The sequence below is a fragment of the Stigmatopora argus genome, chromosome 8 (assembly GCF_051989625.1).
Source record: "Stigmatopora argus isolate UIUO_Sarg chromosome 8, RoL_Sarg_1.0, whole genome shotgun sequence".
NCBI classification, from domain to species: domain Eukaryota; kingdom Metazoa; phylum Chordata; class Actinopteri; order Syngnathiformes; family Syngnathidae; genus Stigmatopora; species Stigmatopora argus.
In genome coordinates, this window is record NC_135394.1 from 16,778,925 (window position 1) to 16,804,393 (window position 25,469).

General features: G+C 38.1%; 1 protein-coding gene, 1 long non-coding RNA gene and 1 other non-coding gene across 4 annotated transcripts in view; 1 reads left to right on the forward strand and 2 right to left on the reverse strand.

The window, feature by feature from the left end:
* The window catches only part of LOC144078942 (uncharacterized), a 28,646-nt gene extending 27,472 nt beyond the window's left edge, over window positions 1-1,174 (reverse strand). Inside the window, exon 1 of the long non-coding RNA XR_013301358.1 lies at window positions 650-1,174. This is a non-coding gene — a long non-coding RNA (uncharacterized LOC144078942). The remainder of the gene's footprint in view (window positions 1-649) is intronic.
* On the forward strand, window positions 869-24,282 carry tprg1 (tumor protein p63 regulated 1). Of its 2 annotated transcripts, XR_013301357.1 has the most exons (7): window positions 869-1,182; window positions 2,853-2,944; window positions 5,998-6,174; window positions 18,932-19,085; window positions 22,167-22,370; window positions 23,083-23,187; window positions 24,149-24,282. XR_013301357.1 is itself a non-coding variant. In XM_077607422.1 (6 exons), exons 1-5 carry the CDS (start codon window positions 1,003-1,005, stop codon window positions 22,359-22,361), a joined length of 798 nt encoding a protein of 265 aa, XP_077463548.1. In that variant the 5' UTR covers window positions 869-1,002; the 3' UTR covers window positions 22,362-22,370; window positions 23,083-23,467. The 2 variants fall into 2 exon arrangements, 1 of the variants encoding a protein (XP_077463548.1); XM_077607422.1 differs by lacking the exon at window positions 24,149-24,282 and having other exon boundaries at window positions 23,083-23,467.
* Window positions 5,859-5,930, reverse strand: trnah-gug (transfer RNA histidin (anticodon GUG)). The gene has a single exon. It is a non-coding gene; the product is annotated as a tRNA-His (tRNA).
* Window positions 24,283-25,469: the final 1,187 nt, after the last annotated feature.

Sequence of the window (25,469 nt, forward strand, 5' to 3'; positions counted from 1 at the left end):
GAAAAGTTACGTTCCAGTTTTTTGTTCCTATTGCCTATTGTAAGCGCTAGCTTTAGCAGCTAGCATGACGCAGCTATTAATCTCCTATAAAATAAAAGTTTAAACCTGTTTGTTCCAAAATTGTTGTAATTATACGTCCCTATGTATCATAATGTTAAATAAGACACACATTAAAAATAAAATAATAAAATAAACTTACCAATTGAAGTTCTTTATCGAAGTTTTTCTTTTTTAACAGCAATTTGTATATGTAATGGAGGATGTGTGTCTGATAAATTTATAATCCACTATAATTGAGCCTAATTTGGATCGCAAATGCGCTTTATTATTATATAATTTGGCCATTTCATATTTCCCCCTTTCACTTCAGTTCTAGTTATAATTTTTAAATGAAATAAAAACAACCACTAATGAGTCTGCGAGCCTTACAGGACACGAAAATAATAAATTATAAAGATACGTTCGAGTTTTTTTGTTCAAGTGCCTATTGTAAACGCTAGCTTTAGCAGCTAGCATGACGCAGCTATTAATCTCCTAGAAAATAAAAGTTTAAACATGTTCATTCCAAAATGGTTGTAATTATACGTCCCTATGTATCATAATGTTCAATAAGACACACATTAAAAAGCAAAAAATAAAATAAACTTACCAATTGAAGTTCTTTATCGAAGTTATTCTTTTTTGACAGTAGTTTGTATCCGTTCGTCTTAATGCTTAATAAATTAAAAGCATTCACATTCATGTCATCAAACAAACTTGATAACATGTTTTAAAATAACAATAAACGAGTATTATTGGATGTTTGGTGCATGGTTCAAGTAACACGATGGCGGAAACAGGAAATTCTCGTCGCACCTGTTTTGGACGATAATTTGGGGCATTTGAAAAAAAAAAGAGGAAAGAAGCGAACGTAACTTCCCTTGACTTCGTATGCGTAGTTGTGTTATCCCTGAAGTTTGGCTTTGTTTAGTTTACTTTTGCTTTTTTTGTTAACGTTTTTCAATGGAAAAAGGCACGACACCGGCGGAGCAGGTGGCCGCTTCGGGGGATGAGGTGCCCAGCGGTGAAGCCCAAAAGCCGGCGGCGAATGACCAAGCTAACCGTCGTCTGTTCGGAGACCCATCCGAAGACCCACAGCTGTGTGTGAATCGTTTTAAATGCGAGAAATACTTCGTTCTCAGGGTAAACTCTTTTATTTACTCATATGTATCTACTTTGTCATCTTGTTCGATAAATGAAAGTTAATGGTAAAAGGAATACTTCATTAAGCTAGGCTTTTTGTTTGTTCATCACTGCACTTGTGCGTAATTATGTTGTTTGTTTATCTCTATATGCTCATTAAAGAGCACATTTCCGTATTTTATTAATGTTTTGAGTTTTAAGAGACAGTCTTTCAAAGGGCAAATGATAATTTTGGGGGGGTTTACAACCCCAATTAACGATAAATTATTTTATTTGTTTGTTTTCGTAATACTATTGGACTCGTCAAATGTGTCCAATTCGTTTAAACTGGGAGGATTGGCTACGAATGCTAATTTTTCAGTGCCATTATCATCTGTTATGACTGGCTAGTAAAATGAATTGGACGTCTAGCGACGTCATGGTCAGCCCATGAGTTATATGAGTGCACTTGAAGAGAAAAAAATCTAATCTAATAATCATAATTCATATGCAAAAGCAGGGGTGCTCAAACTTTTTTTTTGCTGAAAGATCTACTACCCTTTTTCAGTTATGTATGCTAATTATATATTGTATCGAGCACCCCTGTGTAAAAGTGTCATAGTATGTTGTAATCCCAAGTAATCAAATCATATACTGAACGTGAGTATAGAAATAATACTTTTAATAGTGCTAATAATACTCATGATAACGTTTTAGCATACCTGTAAACCTCGCCCAATTTGCCACCCTTATTAATGATTGAATTCCCCTTATTAAGCGATTTAAAAAAACTGTCCAGTGACCGAGACGATCCAGATTACAGCCGAAATGTGTAAAACGAGGTCAGTTTTACAAAAAACATACCGTATTTTCACATCTACAGGGCACACTTAAAAGTCTAAAATGTTCTCTAAAATGGCCGACGCATCCAATCGGTCGGTGCGTCTTGTCTGTGCACAATTCAATTTTTGTATGGCCCTGACCGCTTGAGTGACTGGTTTTATTTATCTAAACAATAGCCTCCCCGCGCATTCCAAGCAGTACGGTAAATCCATTCAAAACATCCCAGGGGAGTGGCAAGGTATTTGACTTCCGTGTGCTCGCAGCGCTTTGACCCTGCTGTCTTAAGAAAAAAACATGTTGGTGCCTAGCCTAACATACATTAGCAGCTAGCATAACATACACAAGTGGATAGCATAACATAGGTACGCTAGCTTTTTTTTTTTTTTTTAATTTACCTTGCCCGGACGTGACTTTTTATATTACTTATTTATGTTTTTACTTTTGATTTTTGTTTTTACTGAGAAACACGCACTTTGTGGAGTAGCACCACTAATTTCATTATACTCAGCTGTTCTATAATGACAATAAAGGCTTTGATTTGATAGCGGGTAGCATAACATACGCTAGCCTAGTGTCATGCTAGCGCCTTATCCGACGAAGCGTCCAATGTATTGACAAAAAAACTGAAAATATACCCACAAATGAGACTGCAACCTATCAGTGTGAAAATACGGTACTTAAAAAAATAAAATCCTGTACTAACATTATTATACAGCGTACACAATTTTAAATGATCAATATAAAATACGGGAAAAACATATGTTTTGGGTGTCATAGTGGACCATTTAGCGGCATAGTGACAACCCAGTGTCTGTTTTTTATTTTTTTTATTTTATTTTCCTTTGTAGCCCGGCACACTCCAGCAAGCCCTCAAAGAAATTCAAGTTCTGGTGAATCCAAAACTCGACGGCAACATTCTCAGCATCTGGCTTATGGCGGAGTGAGTTTATGACACACGCACACACTCACTTTTCACAAAATTCATCCGCTTTCAAACCCAATTTCACCTGATAGGAAGTCCGTCACCGTCACTGCCAGCCAATTGAATAAATATAATTTCTCATTATTTAGTTTGACTTTGGCAAAATGTCCTAACATAAACCGACATGTCAAATATAGCGCGGACGTTAGCACTGTAACGACTTGCGAGCTGAGCTTTCAGGAAACGTTTGAAAGGCCACGCCAGCAAGTGGATTGAATGAATTATAAATAATACATATTTTTTCCTTGTTTAGATTTGTCCTACATTCGGATCAGCGGCTTTTCGCCCCTGCCAGATTCCCGCCGAGCTTGTATGGTCTCGTGTTATTGACATGATCGACCCGTGTTAGTATTTTGCACCATGCTAGCAGTTGGAAAGCTAGCTTAAAAGTTTAAAATTTCATTTTCACCTGACTGCAAATGTTCGTACTTTGCGTTAGCTAATAGCGTGAGTGCTAGTGGATGATGTTGCGACACATTAATGGCCACGCCCTCTTTTTGGGCGTTTCAGAGTTAGTTTGAAAGCTCAATACAAAATTGAAAGCAAAGAGATTTTTCCGTAAGTTACTTTCACTTCGACCAAACCGGTTCGCTGCTTGAATATTTTTCGTGGTTTCAGCCACGGGTGAAACGGGTGACGCACATGCCGGGATTTTATTGGGTGGTTTGATGTGGATGCTTTGTTTGTTTTTGTTTTTTTGTTTTTATTTTTAACAGTATTCGTCTTTCTGTTCTGACTGAGACAATTGAGGACTTTAGAAAAGTAAAATTTATTTTAAAAAAAAATCAAGGTATTGAAATGAAATTCCCAATATTTGGAAGATTGAATTTTTGTATTCATTTTGAAAAAATTCATCATTTTCAAAATTGTCAGGTCCTCCCAAAAATTATATTCTAAATGATAGCAAAACCATTAGTGATATTTTTTTTTAATACAATTAAATCTTCCAATAATTACAACTTTTGACTGTACATGACAAAGTAAAATGAAAATAAATAATTAAATAAAAAAACGTTTTTGTTTTTTAAGTTTATAATTTTCAAAATTGGGGGGTCCTTCCAAAAATTATATACTTATTCTAAATGATAACAAAACCATTAGTGTTACATTTTTTTTAAATAATATTTAAATCTTGCAATAATTACAACTTTTGACTGTACAACACAAGGAAAAAATAAATAAATAATTTAAAAAATCCCAATTTTTGGAAGATTTGTTTTCGATTCATTTTTTTAAAAAAAAGTTTTTATTTTCAAAATTGGCAGGGCCTTCCAAAAATTATATACTTATTCTAAATGATAGTAAAAACTTTTTTGTTTTTTTTAATACAATTAAATCCTGCAATAATTACAACTTTTGACTGTACATGACAATGAAAATAAAAACAATAAAAATAAAAACTCCCAATTTTTGGAATATTTGTTTTTGATTCATTAAAAAAAAATATTTTCAAAATTGGCAGGTCCTTCCAAAAATTATATACTTATTCTAAATGATAGCAAAAACGTTTTCGTTTTTTTAAAATTCAATTAAATCTTGCAATATTGCAACTTTTGACTGTAATAATCTAAAATAAATACAGAATCTTTGTAGAATTTCTTCTTTCAAATTTCAGAATTTTGCAAAAATATCTGTTTTTGCCCCATAAAATAAAGCAATGACTTAAAAATGTCATAATTTTTGTAATGTTGCAACATTTCTCCTTCAAAATATTACTTAAAAGCATCAAGAAGCAATATATTAAGAATAAACAGAATAGCAAGCGCATCTTCTTCTTTATTTGCTTGCTTAAAACCAGAATGGAGACCTTAGAAACACCCGCATGCATACTTTATGATCTTTTCGCCGCCGGCGTTTTTCTGAAAATTTTTCAGCTTTTTTTTTAATCGTACATAATTGAGTAGCCTCCGATACATGTTTTTTGTTCTCACTCATAAGTTGCCATGTTGACTTAAATGTTAGCAGTAGAGCTTTCTTCCCTGTAACGCAAGTCATTTTCCCTAATGAGCTGCAATTAGTGTTTTTAAAGGTAAACAGAAGACGTCAGACAAAATGTCAATCCTGCCAGTCGTTAAGGGGAAAAAAACATTTTCTCCATTTACCAAATTCATGCAGGCAATTGCTGTAAATTACCGTATTTTCTGGCATATAAGCCGTATTTGTCGGCCCAAAAAATGATGACCTAATTGAGGGTACGGCTTATATGCGCATAAATTAGACCTGACATGCACGGAACGCAATAATGCAAAGACAGTGCGGCCGATGCGGTCATTTATTTTGAAATGGAGAAAAGATAAACAGATAAAACGCTAAAGAAAATTATATTTTTAAAATTTTAAATTATTTTTTGAACGAAATAAACCGTATCTTGCATAAAACATGAACTGCCTATTAAAACCGTGAATATGGAGGTGAAAATTGTGAATCAGAGGGCGGCTTATACGAGAGAAATAGTCAAATTCAGCCATTTTAAGGCCATTTTAAGGGTATGGCTTATACGCGGTGGCGGCTAATATGAGAGAAAATAAGATAAGCGGTTAAAAAAACATAAAAATACAACGCAGCACATATTTACTCACATTTGACAAAAAAACGTACTTAAAAAATCCAGTTTAAAAGTTGTTATACGGCGTACACAATTTGAAATGATAAAAAAAACCCGTATAAATTACTAGAAAATGTATCAATTCGCATTTTTACCTGCATTGACAAAATGGCCGCTTTGTAGGAATCTTGGCTTTATTTATTGACAACATGAAATTGTGTGTTATTCAGGTTACTATTCTGAGTTAAAAATGTTCTTGTTATGATAAAACTTGTCTTATGAAAACATGTGATTTAAAATCATCATTCTTCCGTCTTTCATAAAAGTTGCCGTGACCCGGATTCGAACCGGGGTTGCTGCGGCCACAACGCAGAGTACTAACCACTATACGATCACGGCGAGCTAGTCGGCCTGGCCTCCCGACCCCCGACGCGGCTAAAAATAAACACGATATGTTTGGCTTCAGGGTGGATCACTGGAACAACGAGAAGGAGCGTCTGTCCATCATCACCGACAACTTCCTGCTGGTCTGCAAGTACGACTTCCTCATGTTCCAGTGCGAGCAGATCCAGAGGATCCCGCTCCACCTGGTGGACCGCATCTGTCACGGACCCTTCACCTTCCCGGCCAGTTCCGTCCTTCAGTAAGTAAACCAAAAAAAAGAAATACAGTGGTACCTTGAGATACGATCATAATTTGTTCCGGGACTGAGCTCGTATGTCGATTTTCTCGTAACTCAAATGAACGTTTCCCATAGAAATGAACTCAAAATAAATTAATTCATTCCAAACCTCTGAAAAAAACACCCAAAACAGGATATCGCATTGGAAAAACATTTTTATTTGTTCTAATTCGCCATCTTTTAACAAAGTGACAAATAACTAGTGGTTTAATAGTACTAAAATGTGTTTAATAGTACTAAAATTAGACAGATTTCGCGGAGGGGAGAGAGAGAGAGACTTTTTGCATGGCAACGCGCTCGTAACATAACATAAAGAAATTTAAATTAACTTAGATTACGATGCAGACACACTCAAAAATAGGTTTAATCTAACCTTACACTAAACTTAATTCTAATTTTGTTTTAAGTTTTGATACCTTTGGCCCCGCCTCTACCCTGACTTTTAGATGCAACCTATCGAGGGTTGTTTGCTTTTGTCTTCCCTTCAAAATATTCCCAAAATGATGCACATAAATGTCCTCACAATAGGATAACGCACGACCACTTGCCAACGAGAAGTAGTATATACTCCTCTCGTATTAGCTAGCAAGCTCCGACATTCGCACTGTCTAATGCACATGTGTCAAAGTGGCGGCCCGGGGGCCAAATCTGGCCCGCCGCATCATTTTGTGTGGCCTGGGAAAGTAAATCATGAGTGTCGACCTTCTGTTTTAGGATCAAATTGAAATGAAGAGTATAGATGTATATTAAATTTCCTAATTTTTCCCCCTTTTAAATCAATACTTGTAACTTTTGAATCCATTTTTTCTGTGTTTTTAGTTCAAAAATCATTTTGTAAAATCTAAAAATATATTTTAAAAAAGCTCAAATAAACATTGTTTTAGATCTATAAAAAACTGAGTATTCAGGGCTTTTAATCCATTTATTTAAAAAAATCTAAATATTATATCTAAAATGGTCCGATGTATATTAAATTTCCTGATTTTCCCCCTTTTAAATCAACAATTGTAATTTTTGAATCATTTTTTTCTGTTTTTAGTTCAAAAATGATTTTGTAAAATCTAAAAATATATTTAAAAAAAGCTCAAATAAACATTGTTTTAGATCTATAAAAAAACTGAATATTCAGGGCTTTTAATCCCGTTCTTTTAATCCATTTATAAAAAAAAAATCTAAATATTATATCTAAAATGGTCCGGCCCACGTGAAATCGAGTTGACGTTAAAGCGGCCCGCGAACCAAATGATGTTGTTATGAGCAACCTTTCGCGTCCGCTGTCTGCTCGTCTATCAAAATTTGTCTCGTATCTCAAGATAAATATTTGCCCAAAATTTTACTCGTATCTCAAATTGCTGGTATGTCGGGGCACTCGTATGTCGAGGTACCACTGTACATTTAAAAATGTCTGCCGTGGCTCCGCTCATCAACGCGCATTGTTATGAGCTTAGTGCGCCCACTCCAACACTTTGTCAGGTTTTTAGCAGCTAATTAAAAGATCGGGGAAAAAAAGGTTCTGCCTCGAGAGTTCCCAGAATTCCTTGTAATTAGCCAGCTCGTGTTCCACTTTGCTTTACATGAAAAAAACACTTTTTAATCTGCAGGCAAGGGTTTGCTTTTTTTTTCTCGTGCCTCAAAAGTATTTTTTTTTGTTTCGTTTTGTTCCATTTTGTAATTTATCTTGGGGAGGAAAACTAAGAAAAATGGATAATAAGGACAAAATGGGGAAATATGAGCGCTAGTGTTTTTAAGGATGTTTTTATACATGACAATTAATACATTTTTTCATCTGTACTTTATGTTTTTTTTATCGTTTCAAATTGTGTACGCCACAGGTGTCAAAGTGGCGGCCCGGGGGCCAAATCTGGTCCGCCGCATCATTTTGTACGGCCCGAGTAAGTAAATGATGAGTGCCGACTTTCTGTTTTAGGATCAAATTAAAATGAAGATTATAGATGTATATTATATTTCCTGATTTTCCCCTTTTTAAATCAATAATTGCAATTTTTTATCCATTTTTTTCTTTTGGTGTTTTTAGGTCAAAAAGCATTTTGTAAAATCTAAAAATAAATATATAAAAATATTTTCACTTCAATATTGAATATAATTTTAAAAAATGTTTCCATTTGAAATGAAAAAAATGATTATTAAATGTTTTCCCTTACTAGGCAAAAAAGTTCAAATAAACAGTTTTATATCTATAAAAAACTGAATATTTAGTGCTTTTGATCCAGTTCTTATAATCCAATAAAAAAAATAATCTAAATAGTATATCTAAGATGGTCCGGCCCACATGAAATCGAGTTGATGTTATTGCAGCCCGCAAAACAACCCCACTTCAAAATATAACAAGTGAAAAAAATTAGATGATTAGTTATTAATTGATTATTTATTTGTCTGTTTGTAATTTGTGCACTTTTTAGTGAAGCTTTATATGAGATTGACCCCATTTCGTAGGCCAAGAGTGTCAGACTGGTTGGTTCGCGTGGGGCGCTTTAACGTCAACTTGATTTCACGTGGGCCGGACCATTTTAGATGTAATATTTAGATTTTTTTTATAAATGGATTAAAGGAACTGGATTAAAAGACCTGAATATTCGGTTTTTTCATAGATCTAAAACAATGTTTATTTTAGCTTTTTTTAAATATATTTTTAGATTTTACAAAATGATTTTTCAACTAAAAACACAGAAAAAATGGATTAAAAAATGACAATTATTGATTTAAAAGGGGGAACATCAGGAAATTTAATATACATTGATACTCTTCATTTTAATTTGATCCTAAAACAAAAAGTCGGCACTCATCATTTACTTTCCCGGGCCACACAAAATGATACGGCGGGCCACATTTGGCCCCCGGGCCGCCACTTTGACACATGTGGATTAGAAGAACTGGATTAAAAATCCTGAATATTCAGTTTTTTATAGATCTAAAACAATGTTTATTTCATCTTATTTTATATATTTAGATTTTACAAAATGATTCTTGAACTAAAAACAGAAAAAAATGGATTTAAAAAATACAATTATTGATTTAAAAGGAGAAAATCAGGAAATTTAATATACATCTATACCCTTCTTTTGAATTTGATCCTAAAACAAAAAGTCGGCACTCATGATTTACTTTCTCGGGCCGCACAAAATGATGCGGCGGGCCAGATTTGGCCCTCAGGCCGCCTTGACACCTGTGCCCTAAATCAGGAAATGTAATATACATCTATACTCTTCATTTTAATTTGATCCTAAAACAGAAAGTCGTTGATATAAATATTATTGAAAAATTCTGACATGGCTTTAATCTTGAATATTTATGTTTTTCGATTGAACGTTTTTTCCCTTTTTTCTCCCTCACAATCTGAACCTTTTTGTCTTGAACCATGCTTTGAAAGTCGGCCAAGTCAAAAGACGACGCGCGAGGGATCGGCCGTCATCGGGTTAGCTCGCAAGCTCCTTTCTGTAACGGGAGGAAGTGCGGATCTGTCACTTGGAACTGTCACTTAGCTGATTAGCGTCTAAAACGAACACGGTCCTTTTGATGCGAACCTTTTTCTTTTCTTTTTTTTTTAAAGACGGCTCCAGGGGTAGCCCCGCGACGCCGGCTAATTTGATGAATAAAATGTAACGCGCTGTGAAGAGCTTAGAGAGCGTCGTCTTTATTCCGGGCTTTATCTCGCCCGCATTCCCTTAAATTATACATAAAAGAGTCGGCGGAAGACACGCGGGAGAGACGGATCCCGAGCCAGGGCCACGTTCTCGCTCTTCTTCTTCTTCTTCTTTTCTGCCGTCCCGCCGGGAAGTCTCGTGATTTGGCGGCGAGGTCACGCCGTCACGTTCGCACGCTTCCTGGTCCGTCTGTAAAGTTCTACTCGTTTGTGATTGGAGGAAAAGGTGACCTAATGTCCCCAATTATGCGGGAAAGTCATGCCGCTTTACAAATTTAAATGTCAGGATTTTAAGATGTTAGTATGGCATAGTGGGGGAGTGGTTAGAGTGTCGGGCTCGCAGTTTTGGGGTCGAGGGTTCGATCCTGAGTCGGTCCTCACTGTGTGGAGTTTGTGTGTGCTTCGTGGGTTTTCTCTGGGTGCTCCGGTTTCCTCTCATATCCCAAAAACATGCATGCTAGGCTAATTGGATGCCAAAGTCAGTGGAGTGGTTAGAACGTGGGGCTCGCAGTTCTGGGGTCCAGGGTTCGATCCAGAGTCGGTCCTCACTGTGTGGAGTTTGTGTGTGCTTCAAGGGCTTGCTTGGGTTTTCTATGGGTACTCCGGTTTCCTTCCACATTCCAAAAACATCCATGCTAGGCTAATTGGATGCTAAAGTCAGTGGAGTGGTTAGAGCGTGAGGCTCGCAGTTCTGGGGTCGAGGGTTCGATCCGGAGTTGGTCCTGAGTGTGTGGAGTTTGTATGGGCTTCAAGGGTTGTGTAGGTTTTCTCTGGGTATTCCGGTTTCCTCCCACATTCCAAAAACATGCATGCTAGGCTAATTGGATGCTAAAGTCAGTGGAGTGGTTAGAGCGTGGGGCTTGCAGTTCTGGGGTCGAGGGTTCGACTGTGGAGTTTGTGTGTGCTTCAAGGGCTTGCATGGGTTTTTTCTGGGTACTCCGGTTTCCTCCCACATTCCAAAAACATGCATGCTAGGCTAATTGGATGCTAAAGTCAGTAGAGTGGTTAGAGCGTGGGGCTCGCAGTTCTGGGGTCGAGGGTTCAACTGTGTGGGCTTCAAGGGCTTGCGTGCATGCTAGGCTAATTGGATGCTAAATTGCCCCAAGCTATGATTGCTTGTCTGTCTTAACTTGTATATAATGTTTATTGTTTACGTTTAGGGGCGGCCCGGCGGCTTGAGTGGTTAGCACGTCGGCCTCACAGGTCTGTGGTCCTGGGTTCAAATCCAGGACGGTCCACCTGTGTGGAGTTTGCATGTTCTCACTGGGCCTACATGGGTTTTCTCTAGGTACTCCGGTTTCCTCCCACATTCCAAAAACATGCATGCTAGGCTAATTGGACACTCTAAATTGCCCCTAGCTAAGAGTGATTGGTTGTTTGTCTCCTCGTGCCCTGTGATTGGCTGCCCACCAATTCAGGGTGTCCCACCCCTCTTGCCCGAAGTCAGCTGCGATAGGCACCAACACCCCCCGCGACCCTAGTGAGGATAAAGCGGTTCAGAAAATGAGACGAGAGATGATATATCTCCCATCCATTTTCTTCTTACCCCATTCTTACCAGCAGAGGTCACTGTTTCTCTACAAAAAAGACTTATGACCTCACACTGACATTTGTGCACTATGAAAAATGTACTGAAAAATACACTTTCCTCAAGGTTAACTTTTCAAGTTGTGTGCGGTTTTTTTCAAGGGTTCGTCTGTACACACCGAACTCGACAAGCCTTATTTTCCGACTACAATACCTGCTTTGACCTGATTTTGCTCGAGCGACATTAAATAAAACATGATGACATATTAGAGGCACAGTTCAACGGCAAAAGCAAGCAACATTAAACATTTACTTTCCTTAAAAAAACAAAACAAAGAGTGCACGGCTTTTTCCTGCTGAATATTAAGGAAGATATGAATTAATAAAAAGGAATAAATATGAGATGTTCCTGGTATACCGATCTTAATTCATTCACCTCCAGAGAAGTGTGATGCACTCGTGCTTGTCCCGTAAACAAGATTAACACTTAACTCGCTTGTCGCCATTGACGGCGATAAGCGTCCATTTTCATAAAGTATGTAGGGGTTGTTATCGCTTATTCTTTCATTTTCTGAATCGCTTTATCCTCACTAGGGTTGTGTGGGGTGATGGAGCCTATCCCAGCTGACTTTGGGCCAGGGGAGGGGGACACCCTGAATCGGTGGCTAGCCAATCACAAGGCACAAGGAGACAAACAACTAGTCATTTAGAGCTAGGAACAACTTAGCATCCAATTAGCCTAGCATGCATGTTTTCCACCAATTTCGTTATACGCAGTTGTGTATGATGACAATAAAGGCCTTTTGATTTGATTTGATTTTGGGATGTGGGAGAAAACCGGACTACCCGGAGAAAACCCACGCAGCTCTGGGAGAACATGCAGACCTGGATTCGAACCCAGGACCCCCACCGTGAGGCCGACCGTGGGCTCTATCCCTTGTGGATCCTCACCGTGTGGACTTTGCATGTTCTCCCTCGGCTTGCGTGGGTTTTCTCCGGGTACCCCAGTTTCCTCCCATATTCTAAAAACATGCATGCTAGGCTAGCTAGTTGAACACTCTGAATTGCCTAACCCACAGGTGTCAAAGTGGCGGCCCGGGGGCCAAATCTGGCCTGCCGCATCATTTTGTGTGGCCCGGGAAAGTAAATGATGAGTGGCGACTTTCTGTTTTAGGATCAAATTCAAATGAAGATTAAAGATGTATATTACATTTCCTGATTTCCCCCCTTTTAAATCAATAATTGTCATTTTTTAATCCATTTTTTTCTGTGTTTTTAGTTCAAAAATCCTTTTGTAAAATTTCAAAATATATTTCAAAAAAAGCTAAAATAAACATTGTTTTAGATCTCTAAAAAACGGAATATTCAGGGCTTTTAATCCAGTTCTTTTAATCCATTTATTTAAAAAAAATCTAAATATTATATCTAAAATGGTACAGCCCAGATGAAATCAAGTTGACGTTAACGCGGCCCGCGAACCAACCCGAGTCTGACACCCTTGAAATAGATGTATATTAAATTTCCTGATTTTTCCCTTTTTTAAATCAATAATTGTCATTTTTTAATCCATTTTTTTCTGTGTTTTTAGTTCAAAAATCATTTTGTAAAATCTAAAAATATATTTCAAAAAAGCTAAAATAAACATTGTTTTAGATCTATAAAAAAAACTGAATATTCAGGGCTTTTAATCCATTTATAAAAAAAATCTAAATATTATATCTAAAATGGTCCGGCCCACATGAAATCAAGTTGACGTTAACGAACCAACCCGAGTCTGACACCCCTGGCCTAACCCTAGCTATGATTGGTTGTTTATTTATCTCCTTGAGCCCTGCAATTGGCTGCCCACCGAATCAAGCCCTGTCATTACCGGGGATAGGTTCCAGCACCCCCCGCGACCCTTGTAATGATAACCAGTTCAGAAACTGAAATATGAGCCAATTTGTCGACTCCATTATGCTGCAAATTTTGAATTGGGAAGTCACCCCAAATCTTTGGACTCTCTTACGGACTCTTCCGGTCTCGCCGTCATGGCGCCCGACCTCGCGAAGTAACAAAATCTGGAAATCGCGCCAAGATGGAGGCGCGATTGAGCAATCGGCGCTCATTTGTTTGTTCGCCTGGAGACAATGCGGGACACTTGCCACGACAGCTGGAGCTGCACTCTATTTATCTTGCGTGTTGACTTACGCGTCCGAGGCGCTTGAGAGCCCACGGGCGGAGACTCCGCCCCCTTTTCAAACCCCATCACTCGCCCCCCGAGCTCATAATACAGTGTTTCTCTCGGCGTATGTGCGCACTCCGGATTAAGTGGGGCGCTAAAGGGGAGGTCAGTCAAGGGTGGATTTCCTTACCTTCCTTACCTTCGGGTGTTGGGGGAAGGATGACATCATCGGGTCGGAGTCAGACCCTCAAGCCTGGGTTTGTCGACTTTCAAAATAAGAAGCCATGCCTGAAAAGTCTGACGTTTTGTTTTGAAAAAGACATTCATTCATTTAACGTATTTTCTCGAGTATAAGCTGTACACTTAAAATTGCCTTAAAATGGTTGAATTTGACAATTTCTCTCGTATAAGCCGCCCTCGATTCACAATTTTCACCAATGTATTCGTGGTTTTAATAGGGAGAACAAATGTGTTACTTTGAAGGGAACATCTTAAGAAAAATTATCGCACGTGCTATTTCTGAGATACTTTATAACAAAGCGTCAAAGTGGCGGCCCGGGGGGCCAAATCTGGGCCGCCGCATCATTTTGTGCGGCCCTGGAAAGTAAATGAACTTTCTGTTTTAGGATCAAATTCAAATGAAGAGTATAGATGTATATTAAATTTCCTGATTTTCCTCCTTTTAAATCAATGATTGTAATTTTTTAATCATTTTTTTGTTAAAAAATAATTTTGTAAAATCTAAAAATATATTTAAAAAAAAGCTAAAATAAACTTTGTTTTAGATCTATGAAAAACTGAATATTCAGGGCTTTTAATCCAGTTCTTTTAATCCATTTATTAAAAAACAATCTAAATATTATATCTAAAATGGTCCGACCCACATGAAATCAAGTTGACGTTAAAGTGGCCTGCGAACCAACCCGAGTCTAACACCCTTGATTTATAAGACAAAATTGCCAGATTGCACATTCCTTAAGGCACAGGTGTCAAAGTGGCGGCCCGGGGGCCAAATCTAGCCCGCCACATCATTTTGTGTGGCCCGAGAAAGTAAATCATGAGTGATGACTTTCTGTTTTCGGATCAAATTAAAATGAACATTATAGATGTATATTACATTTCCTGATTTTCCCCCTTCTAAATCAATAATTGTCCTTTTTTAATCCATTTTTTCCTGATTTTTTAGTTCAAAAATCATTTTGTAAAATCTAAAAATATATTCAAATATTTTCTGTTTTCCACTTTAATATGGAACGTAATGATTAAAAGAGATTTTTCTTTACCAAGAAAAAAAGCTCAAATAAACATTGTTTTAGATCTATAAAAAAATGGAATAGTTAGGGCTTTTAATCCAGTTCTTTTAATCCATTTATTTAAAAAAAAAGTCGTGAAAATACGGTAGTTACCGTAATAAACCAGGTATTACGGTATTTCGATTTCCAGACCACTTCTTCCCAGATTTTTTACCCCATCGTGTCCCCACCGAAAAAGAAATACCCGGATTTGACGTATTCGCCACCATTTTGAATTTTTTTAATCTTAAATCCCAACTTTTTTACGTCTCCCTTCGCGTGCTTTGTCATCCGCAAAGAGCGCCAGAGGCGTCTCAGCGAAAGTCCAAAAACCCACATAAAGCCGGCAAAGACGTCCAAGGCCCCCCGGCTGAATGAGGCCCCGCCCTGTTCTCGGCTTGTTTGGACCGGTCTGGTTGATCGCTTAGCTTTGGAATTCACAAAGCTTTTTTTTTTTTTTATAAATACATATATTTATTTATATATATATATATAAATACACCCCTGCATTTACACCAGGGCCATAGATCAGCGTCCATGACAAAGGCCAATGTGTACCCACCTAAGTCTCCGTCCTCCGTCATCACCCGGGAAATATAATCGCTCTTTTGAGGCCGGGATTTGCTTGGGTGCCGCCATTTTCTTTCCTCCCCCTCGCACAAAATGTTTTTTTTGTCGTGGCTAAAAGCTCTTCTGTAAACACTTCTTCTTGCGCGACCACGCCGCCCCTCCCTGGCCCACCGTGGCCTACCCTTGGCGGGTTTTTGTGTCGCGGGTGTTTGGCCCCGGGGCCCTTCGTTTGAATCTTGTGCAAGATTCCGCGGTAAAATGAGCGGGGTGACAGATGATGGATCATTAAAAATATTGGCGTTCTTAGGAAATCGCACACGCCCTACTTTGTTCATCGCTAGGTTATGCTGGAGGCGGGCCAGCGGTTTGCACGTCCGCCTCGACGTTTACGGGGTCGAGGGTTCGGTCCCGGGTGGGGAGTTTGCGTGTTATCGCCGGGGTCCGCGTGGGTCTTCGCCGGGTACTCCGGTTTCCGATCACATCGTAAAAACATGCATGCTAGGCTAATTGAATGCTAAATTGTGAGGGATTGGTCGTTGGTCTCCTTGTGCCCTGTGATTGGCTGGCCACTGATTTAGGGCCTCCACCACCTGGTGCCTGTAGTTAGCTGGGATAGACTCCAGCACCCCCTGCGACCCGGCGGAGGAGTGGTTAGCGTGGCGGCCTCCGGTTTCCTCTCACATCCTAAAAACATGTATGCTAGCTAGGCTAATTGAATGCTAAATTGTGAGGGATTGGTCGTTTGTCTCCTTGTGCCCTGTGATTGGCTGGCCACTGATTTAGGGTGCCCCCAGTGACCCGGCAGGGGAGGGGTTAGCGTGTCGGCCTCACAGTTCTGGGGTCAAGGGTTTGATACCAAGTGGGTTCTCACTGTGTGGTGTTTGGATTTTCTCCCCTGGGCTTGTGTGAGTTTTCTACGGGTACTCTGGTTTCCTCCCACATCCCAGAAACATGCATGCTAGGCTAGGCTAGCTGGGTGAACACCCTAAATCAAGGGTGTCAGACTCGGGTTGGTTCGCGGGCCGCTTTTACGTCAACTTGATTTCACGTGGGCCGGACCATTTTAGATGTAATATTTAGATTTTTTTAAATAAATGGATTAAAATAACTGGATTAAAAGCCCTGAATATTCTGTTTATTATAGATCTAAAACAGTGTTTATTTGAGCTTTTTTTAAATATATTTTTAAATTTTACAAAATGATTTTTGAACTAAAAACACAGAAAAAAATGATTACAAAATTACAATTATTGATTTAAAAGAGGGAAAATCAGGAAATTTAATAAATCTATACGCTTCATTTGAATTTGATCCTAAAACAGATCATGATTTACTTTCTCGGGCCACACAAAACGATGTGGCGGGCCAGATTTGGCCCCCGGGCCGCCACTTTGACACCAGTGCCCTAAATGTCCCCTAGCTAAGAGTGATTGGTTGTTTGTCTCCTTCTGCAATTGGCTGGGATAGGTTCCAGCACCCCCATGGAGTGATTAGTGCGTTGGCCTCACAGTTCTGGGGTCGAGGGTTCAATCCTAGGTTTGTCCTCACTGTGTGGAGTTTGGATGCTCTCCCCGGGCTTGAGTCGGTTTTCACCGGGTATTTTCCGACATCCCCAAAACATGTATGCTAGGCTAGGCTAGCTGGGTGAACACTCTAAATGTCCCCTAGCTATGAGTGATTGGTCGTTTGTCTCCTTGTGCCTGTACTTAGCTGGGATAGGCTCCAGCACCCCCCACGACTCGGTGATGGAGTGGTTAGTGCGTCGGCCTCGCAGTTCTGGGGTCGAGGGTTCGATCCTAGTTTGGATGTTCTTCCCGGGCTTGAGTGGGTTTTCACCGGGTATTCTCCAACATCCCAAAAACATGCTAGGCTAGGCTATTAAATTTAAGGGTTAATTTGATATTAGTGACCTTTCAACCTATCAATAGAAGCGGATTCTTTCCATAGTTTGGGTCGATTTCCAGACGACCTTTGACTTTTCGCTTCGCGTGACTGCGCACAATGTTTTTTTTTTTACCCGTGAAGGTTTTTGTACTGACATTTTGTTCCGTTTTTGCGGGGTGGAGCGGGCACGCCAACGCTGATCTAACCGATTAATAAAATGCTATTTTTCCCAGTCTTGCGCAACTGCCATTTAACAATGCTCGCTCCAGGCTTTTCATTGTCTTTGATGTCTTACAGTCCTCCAAAAATTGTAAATATTCTAATTTTTTTTTAACATCCCCGTCAACCCGCTCGCTAAAAAAATCCCACGTTTCCCCGATAATACCCCGCTTAAGCGCCAGGCCTAGATGACGTACGACGGACAAATACCACGCGGAGTGGCGAGGAAGGCTTCAAAGACCCGCCTTGGTTCGGTTTTCGAAAAAAGCAATGCTTCATCTAGCCTTAGAAAAGATGTTGCCTGGGGGCTTTTTCATTAAAACTGTCGGTATTTCCCACTTAAAAAAAGGAGCCAGCAGACAGAAGACAGAAAATGACGAACGCACCGTTGATTAGCTTCAAGTCTTGAGATCACGCTCGCATAACGAGCGCGCCCCGGGGGGCGCCGTTGCCGTTGAATACCCACAGATCCCCCGAAGCAAAATCAGGAGAAGCGATGGCTTAAAAACAACAAAGAGAAGAAACTACAAATCAGGCTGCTGCAGTTGTTAGTCTCTTTTAGTGCTCTGTGATTGGCTAGGAATCCGTTCAGGGCCTGTTGATGGATGGTGGAATGCTCCAGCACCCTTGCGTTCGATTTAATGTGGTGCCAAAGTGAATTATTTACAAAGACATCATTTCTTGCCGAAATCAAATTTAGTGGAACTAAACACTATGAAAATCAAAATATTTGCTGCCCCGCCTCTATTTTAAAAAATATTTTTATTGAAAAATGTACCGTATTTTCACGAATATACGGCGCATTGCATTTAAAGGCGCAGTGTCAGTAACGAGTGCTATTTCTGTATTTGACACACACAAAGGACGCACCGTTTTTAAAGACGCAGCCAGGCATGGCAAAACATGCACCAGTTCAAACATACGGACACACGCTAAAAACACGTTTTTAAAAAGGCAACGGAAGCAAAACTGAGTTGGGTTGTACTTTATTTCGCCATTTTACAATGTACTCGCGTCATCATCACCCACAAATCCATCAAAGTCCTCATTTTCTGTGTCCGAATTGAACAATTGTCCAAAAGAGTCATCGAAAACGCTGAGTTTTATACGTTCGTCCAGACGGCCACAATCCATTCGCAAATAGTAGCTAGCTAGTAGCTAGCGTAACTTTTCCAACGCTGCTTTCCATGCTTCGTAAAGCTGTGTTGATGTCGATGTATACTGGCCACAATCCAGTCGCAAATAGTAGCTAGCTAACGAGTCGATTAACCGTAACGACCCTCTGAAGGAAACCATGATGACAACGAAGCACTGCTTGTATCAATTATCTCACATTTTTTCGCTATTTTCATATTTTCTATGCTCCTTCATAACGTCGCTTATGTCATCTTTTGTCTTCAGCCGTGCGGGTGAAGGCTTGCGCGTCTTCTGGGACCGCCTACGAGAGCCGTCCTTCACTTCCTGGTGGAACCCCTTCGCCACCGACCTTCCCTACATGACCTTTACGGAGCACCCCGTGAGGATGATCGGCGACGCCTTCGCCACCATTTGCGACGTAAGTTTTAACCATAAAATTGTTCCGTAATGCAAAATAATCAAACAGGCCGCAATTTTTTATTTTTTGTCTTTATATTTTTATTATTTTTATTTTATTATATTTATATTATTTATTTTATTATTATTTTTTTTATTTTTTTATTAACTTACTTATTACCTCTATCTAAAAGGCCTTTTGATTTTTGATTTTTATTATTATTTTTATATTATTTATTTATTTTATTATATTTATATTATTTATTTTATTATTTTTATTTATTTATTAACTTACTTATTACCTATCTATCTAAAATGCCTTTTCATTTATTATTTTATTATATTTATATTATTTATTTTATTATTATGATTTTTATTTATTTATTAACTTATTACCTATCTATTTATGTCTAAAAATGCCTTTTTATTTATTATTATTATTTTATTTATATTATTTATTTTATTATTATTATTTCATTATTTTATTATATTTATATTATTATTATTTTTTATTTATTAACTTACTTATTGCCTATCTATTTTTGTCTAAAATGCCTTTTTATTTATTATTTTTTATTATTATTTTATTGTTTTATTATATTTATATTATTTATTTTACTAACTTACTTATTACCTATCTATTCTAACGACATTTCCCAAATACGGGATGAATAAAGTTATCCAAAAGTTATCCAAAAAATAAAAAATAAAGTTATCCAAAATCCTCGTGACTCATAAAAATAGAAAATAACAGCTTGATGCGATGCTTTAAAACGAACAAATGAATCATCTCCCATCAAACCAAATGTTTTGGAATCTTCTATGAGTCATTTTCAAAATAAGCAGCATTCCCAAACAGTTATCCGAAATAGGACGGGTCGTTAGAATGTTTATTAAAGACGATTTGTGATGCAACGGAGTGATGCTATGTGGCAATTTTTATCACTAAGGAAAGGAATTGGGTTGGTCCGCATGACGAGGAGAAAAGAATTGAGCAATCACCACCACGACGCCATTCCAGCCGTGTCATAACATTTCAGCTGGAAGGGGGCGGAGCCGCGTGGGTTGTCGTCAAATTACATATACAGTCATACCGCTACTTACGAAATTCATTGCTCCCAGATCTTTTTTCCTAACTTGAACATTTTGTAAGTAGAGGCGTACTTTATATGTAAAATCTCTAATTCGTTCCACGGTCCTCACATAACTACCAACTAAACTAAGGGTGTCAGACTCGTGGGCCGGACCATTTTAGATATAATATTTAGATATTTTTTTTATAAATGGATTAAAAAAACTGGATTAAAAGCCCTGAATTTTCAGTTTTTTATAGATCTAAAACAATGTTTATTTGAGCTTTTTTTTCTATATTTTTAGATTTTACAAAATGATTTTTGAACTAAAAACACAGAAAAAAATGATTAAAAAATGACAATTATTGATTTGAAAGGGGGAAAATCAGGAAATTTAGTATATATCTATACGTTTCATTTTAATTTGATCCTAAAACAGAAAGTTGGCACTCATGATTTACTTTCCCGGGCCACACAAAATGATGCGGCGGGCCAGATTTGGCCCCCAGGCCACCACTTTGACACATGTGAACTAAACCCTTTAAAATTGGTAAAGTGTCCCAGTTTTGTATGAAAGATGTGCGGAAACACACAAAAATCTGAGAAAATTATATATAATTATATTTATTTAGATCTTAAAATGGATAAGGCATATGAAAATGTGCCCTCTGCTTATGAAATTTGTTGGTTCCAGAATTTTTTTCGTAACTTGAAAATTTTGTAAGTAGAGGTGTACTTTATATGTAAATTCTCTCATTGGTTCCACGGTGCTCACACAACTAGCAACTAAACCCTTTAAAAATGGTCAAAGTGTCACAATTTTGTATGAAAAATGCGAGGAAACACACAAAAATGAGAGAAAATTATATATAATTATATTTATTTATGTCTTAAAATGGATAAAGCATATGAAAATGTGCCTTTTACGAAATTTGTTGGTTCCAGAATGTTTTTCGTAACTTGAACATTTTGTAAGTAGAAGATTACTTTATATGTAAAATCTCTAATTCGTTCCACGGTCCTCACATAACTACCAACTAAACCCTTTCAAATTGGTCAAAGTATCCCAATTTTGTAATAAAAAATGTGAGGAAACACAAAATGAGAGAAAATTATATATAATTCTATTTATATATGCCTTAAAATAGATAAATCATATGAAAATGTGCCCTTTACTTACGAAATCAGTTGGTTCCAGAACTTTTTTCGTAACTTGAAAATGAAAATGTGCCCTCTACTTACGAAATTAGTTGGTTCCAGAACTTTTTTCGTAACTTGAAAATGTTGTAAGTAGAGGTGTACGTTATATGTAAATTCTCTAATTCGTTCCACTGTCCTCATACAACTACCAACTAAACCCTTTAAAATGGGTCAAAGTGTCCCAATTTTGTATGAAAAATGTGCGGGAACACAAAAATGAGAGAAAATTATATCTAATTATATTTATTTATGTCTTAGAATAGATAAATGTATGAAAATGTGCCCTCTACTTACGAAGTTAGTTGGTTCCTGAACTTTTTTCATAACTTGAAAATTTTGTAAGTAGAGGTGTACTTTATATGTAAATTCTCTCATTCCTTCCACGGTCCCAATTAGGGAATTTACATATAAAGTACACTTATACTTACAAAATGTTCAAGTTACAGAAAAAGTCTTGGAACCAATTAATAAGTAAGTAATTTCTAAGTAAAGGTACGACTGTAGAATAAAATAAAGTATGAAAATGTTAGTGTGGTGTCCACCAATAGTTCCTCAGTATTTCCATAGAATGTATTTTGATGATGTCATCAATTTTGCAAGGCGCACCAGTCCCTCCTGAAGCAAAACAATCTGCAAGCGGGTGCTGTCATGCTCGCTAGCGCCCCTATTTTTTGCCTCCAAGCGTTACGACTTGTACTAGTTTTCAGGTTTTCAACAGTTTTTTCCACCTGCTATCTAGGCAACATTACTTTAGCATCCGCGGCTAGCGTTATTTTTGTGTTTGCCTCTTTCTTCTCTGGTATCTGACCCGTCGGCCATGTTGTCCACAGATGGAAAACTTCCGTTTGCAGCTCCGAGACGCGGCGCAGCGGGCCCACAAGGTCCAGCCGGTGGCCGGGAAGGCTAACGGGGTCTTGATCCTGAAGCAGGACATTTTTATCAAGGCCTACGTGGGTCTCATGTCCTTTTTGGGGAACACCAACAAGCTGGGCTACTGCGTCGCGAGAGGAAACCTTGGCTTTTAAGTCTACACGGTACTTGGAATTATTTTTTTCTTGCTTTAGTTTAAAACAAGGGTGTCAGACTCGGGTTGGTTCGCGGGCCGCTTTAACGTCAACGTGATTTCACGTGGGCCAAACCATTTTAGATATAACATTTAGATATTTTTTATATAAATGGATTAAAGGAACTGGATTAAAAGCCCTGAATATTCAGTTTTTTCTAGATCTAAAACAATGTTTATTTGAGGTTTTTTTCTTAGTAAGGGAAAATCTCTTCATCATTATGTTCAAAATTAAAGTGGAAAACAAAAAATATTTTTATATATTTTTAGATTTTACTAAATGATTTTTGAACTAAAAACACAAAGAAAAAAATGGATTAAAAAATTGCAATTATTGATTTAATCAGGCGAAAATCAGGAAATATAATATACATCTACATTTGTTTTTCATTGCAAAAGGAAACCATTTTTTTCTTTAATTATGTTCCGACCAGAAAGACAGTGGCCACGGTGTTCTTATGAGCAGCCTATCACGTCCACTGTCTGCTCGTATATCAAAATTTGTCTCGTATCTCAAGATAAATATTTGCTCAAAATTTTACTCGTATCTCAAATTGCTCGTATGACGAATGCGGTAACGGCTTAATATTGTTTCTTCTTTGCAATCTCAAACGTTGAATTGTATCGTTGCGTAATAATTTCATCAAACTTATTTTTTGTTGTTGTTGTTTTTTTGTCAACAGGGAAGCCGTCCCTCCCACGTGACTTCAACTGTAGCCGCCGTCCTACAATTATTCTACTTTGCGCCAGCACGAGATCACAGACATAAAATTGTTGTGTTATTACAGGTAATATTTGTGGGGAATTTTGTTTGACCTTACTGACCTTTGAAAATTCAATCTTTACTGCTTACTTCAGTTTTGAAACTGATTGTAGTTTACACTCCAAATCAACAGGGGGCGTCAAACACAATGGGTGTTGGTTTTTAGTTTTTATATGGTAATCAATTACTCTCCTGCAAAATATTTTATTCATATTTGGTTTTTATGGGATGAACAAAGACAATATTTTGTAAAATCAAAGCATGTGTATAGTATTATATAATAATAAAAATGTATTTTCTTGTCACTTCGGTTTAGTTTACTTATTTAGTATTGATGATTACAGTCGTCCCTCGATTATCGCAATTTCACTTATCACGAAAAGTTTTTTTTTCCCGCTATTAATTATTTAGAAAAAACAAAAGTAGTTATGATCATAATTTGCGATTTTTCAATTATCGTGGCCATGTTTGGTCTACATTAACCGCGATATTCGAGGGATTACTGTATTGTGAATTTGTATGTAATCTAATTTAAAAAAAAAACAGCTAATATAAATATATATTAGGGGTGTTTTTTTATAAATTGCTTTGCGATATATTGCGATATTTTACAATTCCCTTATTGGGTCAAAATCCATCTGAATTAATCTTTACACTGTTTTTGGTGGAAATCAACAATGGGTGACTGTACTTCCACTTGCGTCCAGTAGTAAGCAGCAGTCAGCCGCTGTGTAGTAACCATGCTTGGACGTGCGGGGGCGCTGTTTCCTGGCTCACGTCCCATATTGAGTGCTATACATCTTAGATTTTTTTTTTCTTTTATATTATTGATATTAAAGTGATGTATAAAAATAGCAATCACCTTAAAGTAGAATGTCAATCATATCGCCAAATTTGAGCCAATACATACCCTCTAATATGTATATTTATATAAATATATTTAATTCATCTATTCATTGACCTTCCCTACTGCGCATCCTCGTAAGGCTTGCGGGGGTTGCCGGAGCCTATCCCAGCAGATTCCGGCGAAAGGCAGACGTCGCCAGTCATCCGTAGGGCTCACGGAGAAACAGACGACCATTCATACCACAGGTGAACCACTACATCATCACTGTTGTTACAATTGTCACAATTGTTTAAATATATATATATATATTTTTTTTTAAATTGAACTTTTTAAATGTAATTTTTTGAATTGAATTGAATTGAGGGCGGACTGGTGGGTGAGTGGTGAGCATGTTGGCCTCACAACTCTGAGGTCCTGGGTTTGAATCCAGGTTTGTCCATCTGTGTGGAGTTTGCATGTTCTCCCTGGGCCTGCATGGGTTTTCTCTGGGTATGCCGGTTTCCTCCCACATCCCAAAAACATGCATGCTATGCTAATTGTATGCTAACATGTTCCTAGCTATGAGCGATTGGTTATCTGTCTCCTTGTGCCTTGCGATTGGCTGACAACCAATTCAGGATGTTCCTTGCCTGGTGCCCCAAGTCAGCTGGGATGGGCTCTAGCAGCCCCCGCGACCATTGTGAGGATAAAGCAGTTCAGAAATGTGAATGAATGAAACAATATACAGTATATAACATTCATTCAATAATTTCCTAAACCGCTTTATCCTCACAAGGGTCGATCGTGGGGCACAAGGAGACAAACAACTAGTCATTTAGAGCTAGGAACAATTTAGCATCCAATTAGCCTAGCATGCATGTTTTTCACCAATTTCGTTATACGCAGTTGTGTATGATGACAATAAAGGCTTTTGATTTGATTTTGGGATGTAGGAGGAAACCGGAGTACCCAGAGAAAACCCACGCAGGCCCGGGGAGAACATGCAGACCTGGATTCGAACCCAGGACCCCCACCGTGGGGCCGATGGGGTCGTCGGCCAGCCAATCGCAGGGCACGAGGAGACAAACAACCAATCACTCTTAGCTAGGGGCAATTTAGAGTGTCCAATTAGCCTCGCATGCATGTTTTTGGAATGTGGGAGGAAACTGGAGTACCCAGAGAAAACCCACACAGCCCCGAGGAGAACATGCAAACTCCACACAGGTCGACCGACCTGGATTTGAACCCAGGACCCCAGAGTTGTGAAGCCGACCCACTAACCACTCATGAGCTGCAGTTTTTGTTGTTGTTTTTAATTAATTATTAATGTTTTTTTCATTGAATTGAATTGACAAGTCTTGAGCACAAACGTCCAATGATTTGTTGTGCCGTCCCTCCCCCACCAACTTTCTGACAGTATGCTAACATAGTAGCCTCTCACAATATGATACCCAAACATCCAATGTTTCCGTTTTGAACTC

Coding starts and splice junctions, on each gene's coding strand:
- tprg1 (XM_077607422.1), top strand. CDS start 1,003: ATGGAAAAAGGCACGACACCGGCGGAGCAGGTGGCCGCTTCGGGGGAT. Junction 2,945..5,997: donor AGCATCTGGCTTATGGCGGA/GTGAGTTTATGA, acceptor GTTTGGCTTCAG/GGTGGATCACTGGAACAACG. Junction 6,175..18,931: donor CCGGCCAGTTCCGTCCTTCA/GTAAGTAAACCA, acceptor TTTTGTCTTCAG/CCGTGCGGGTGAAGGCTTGC.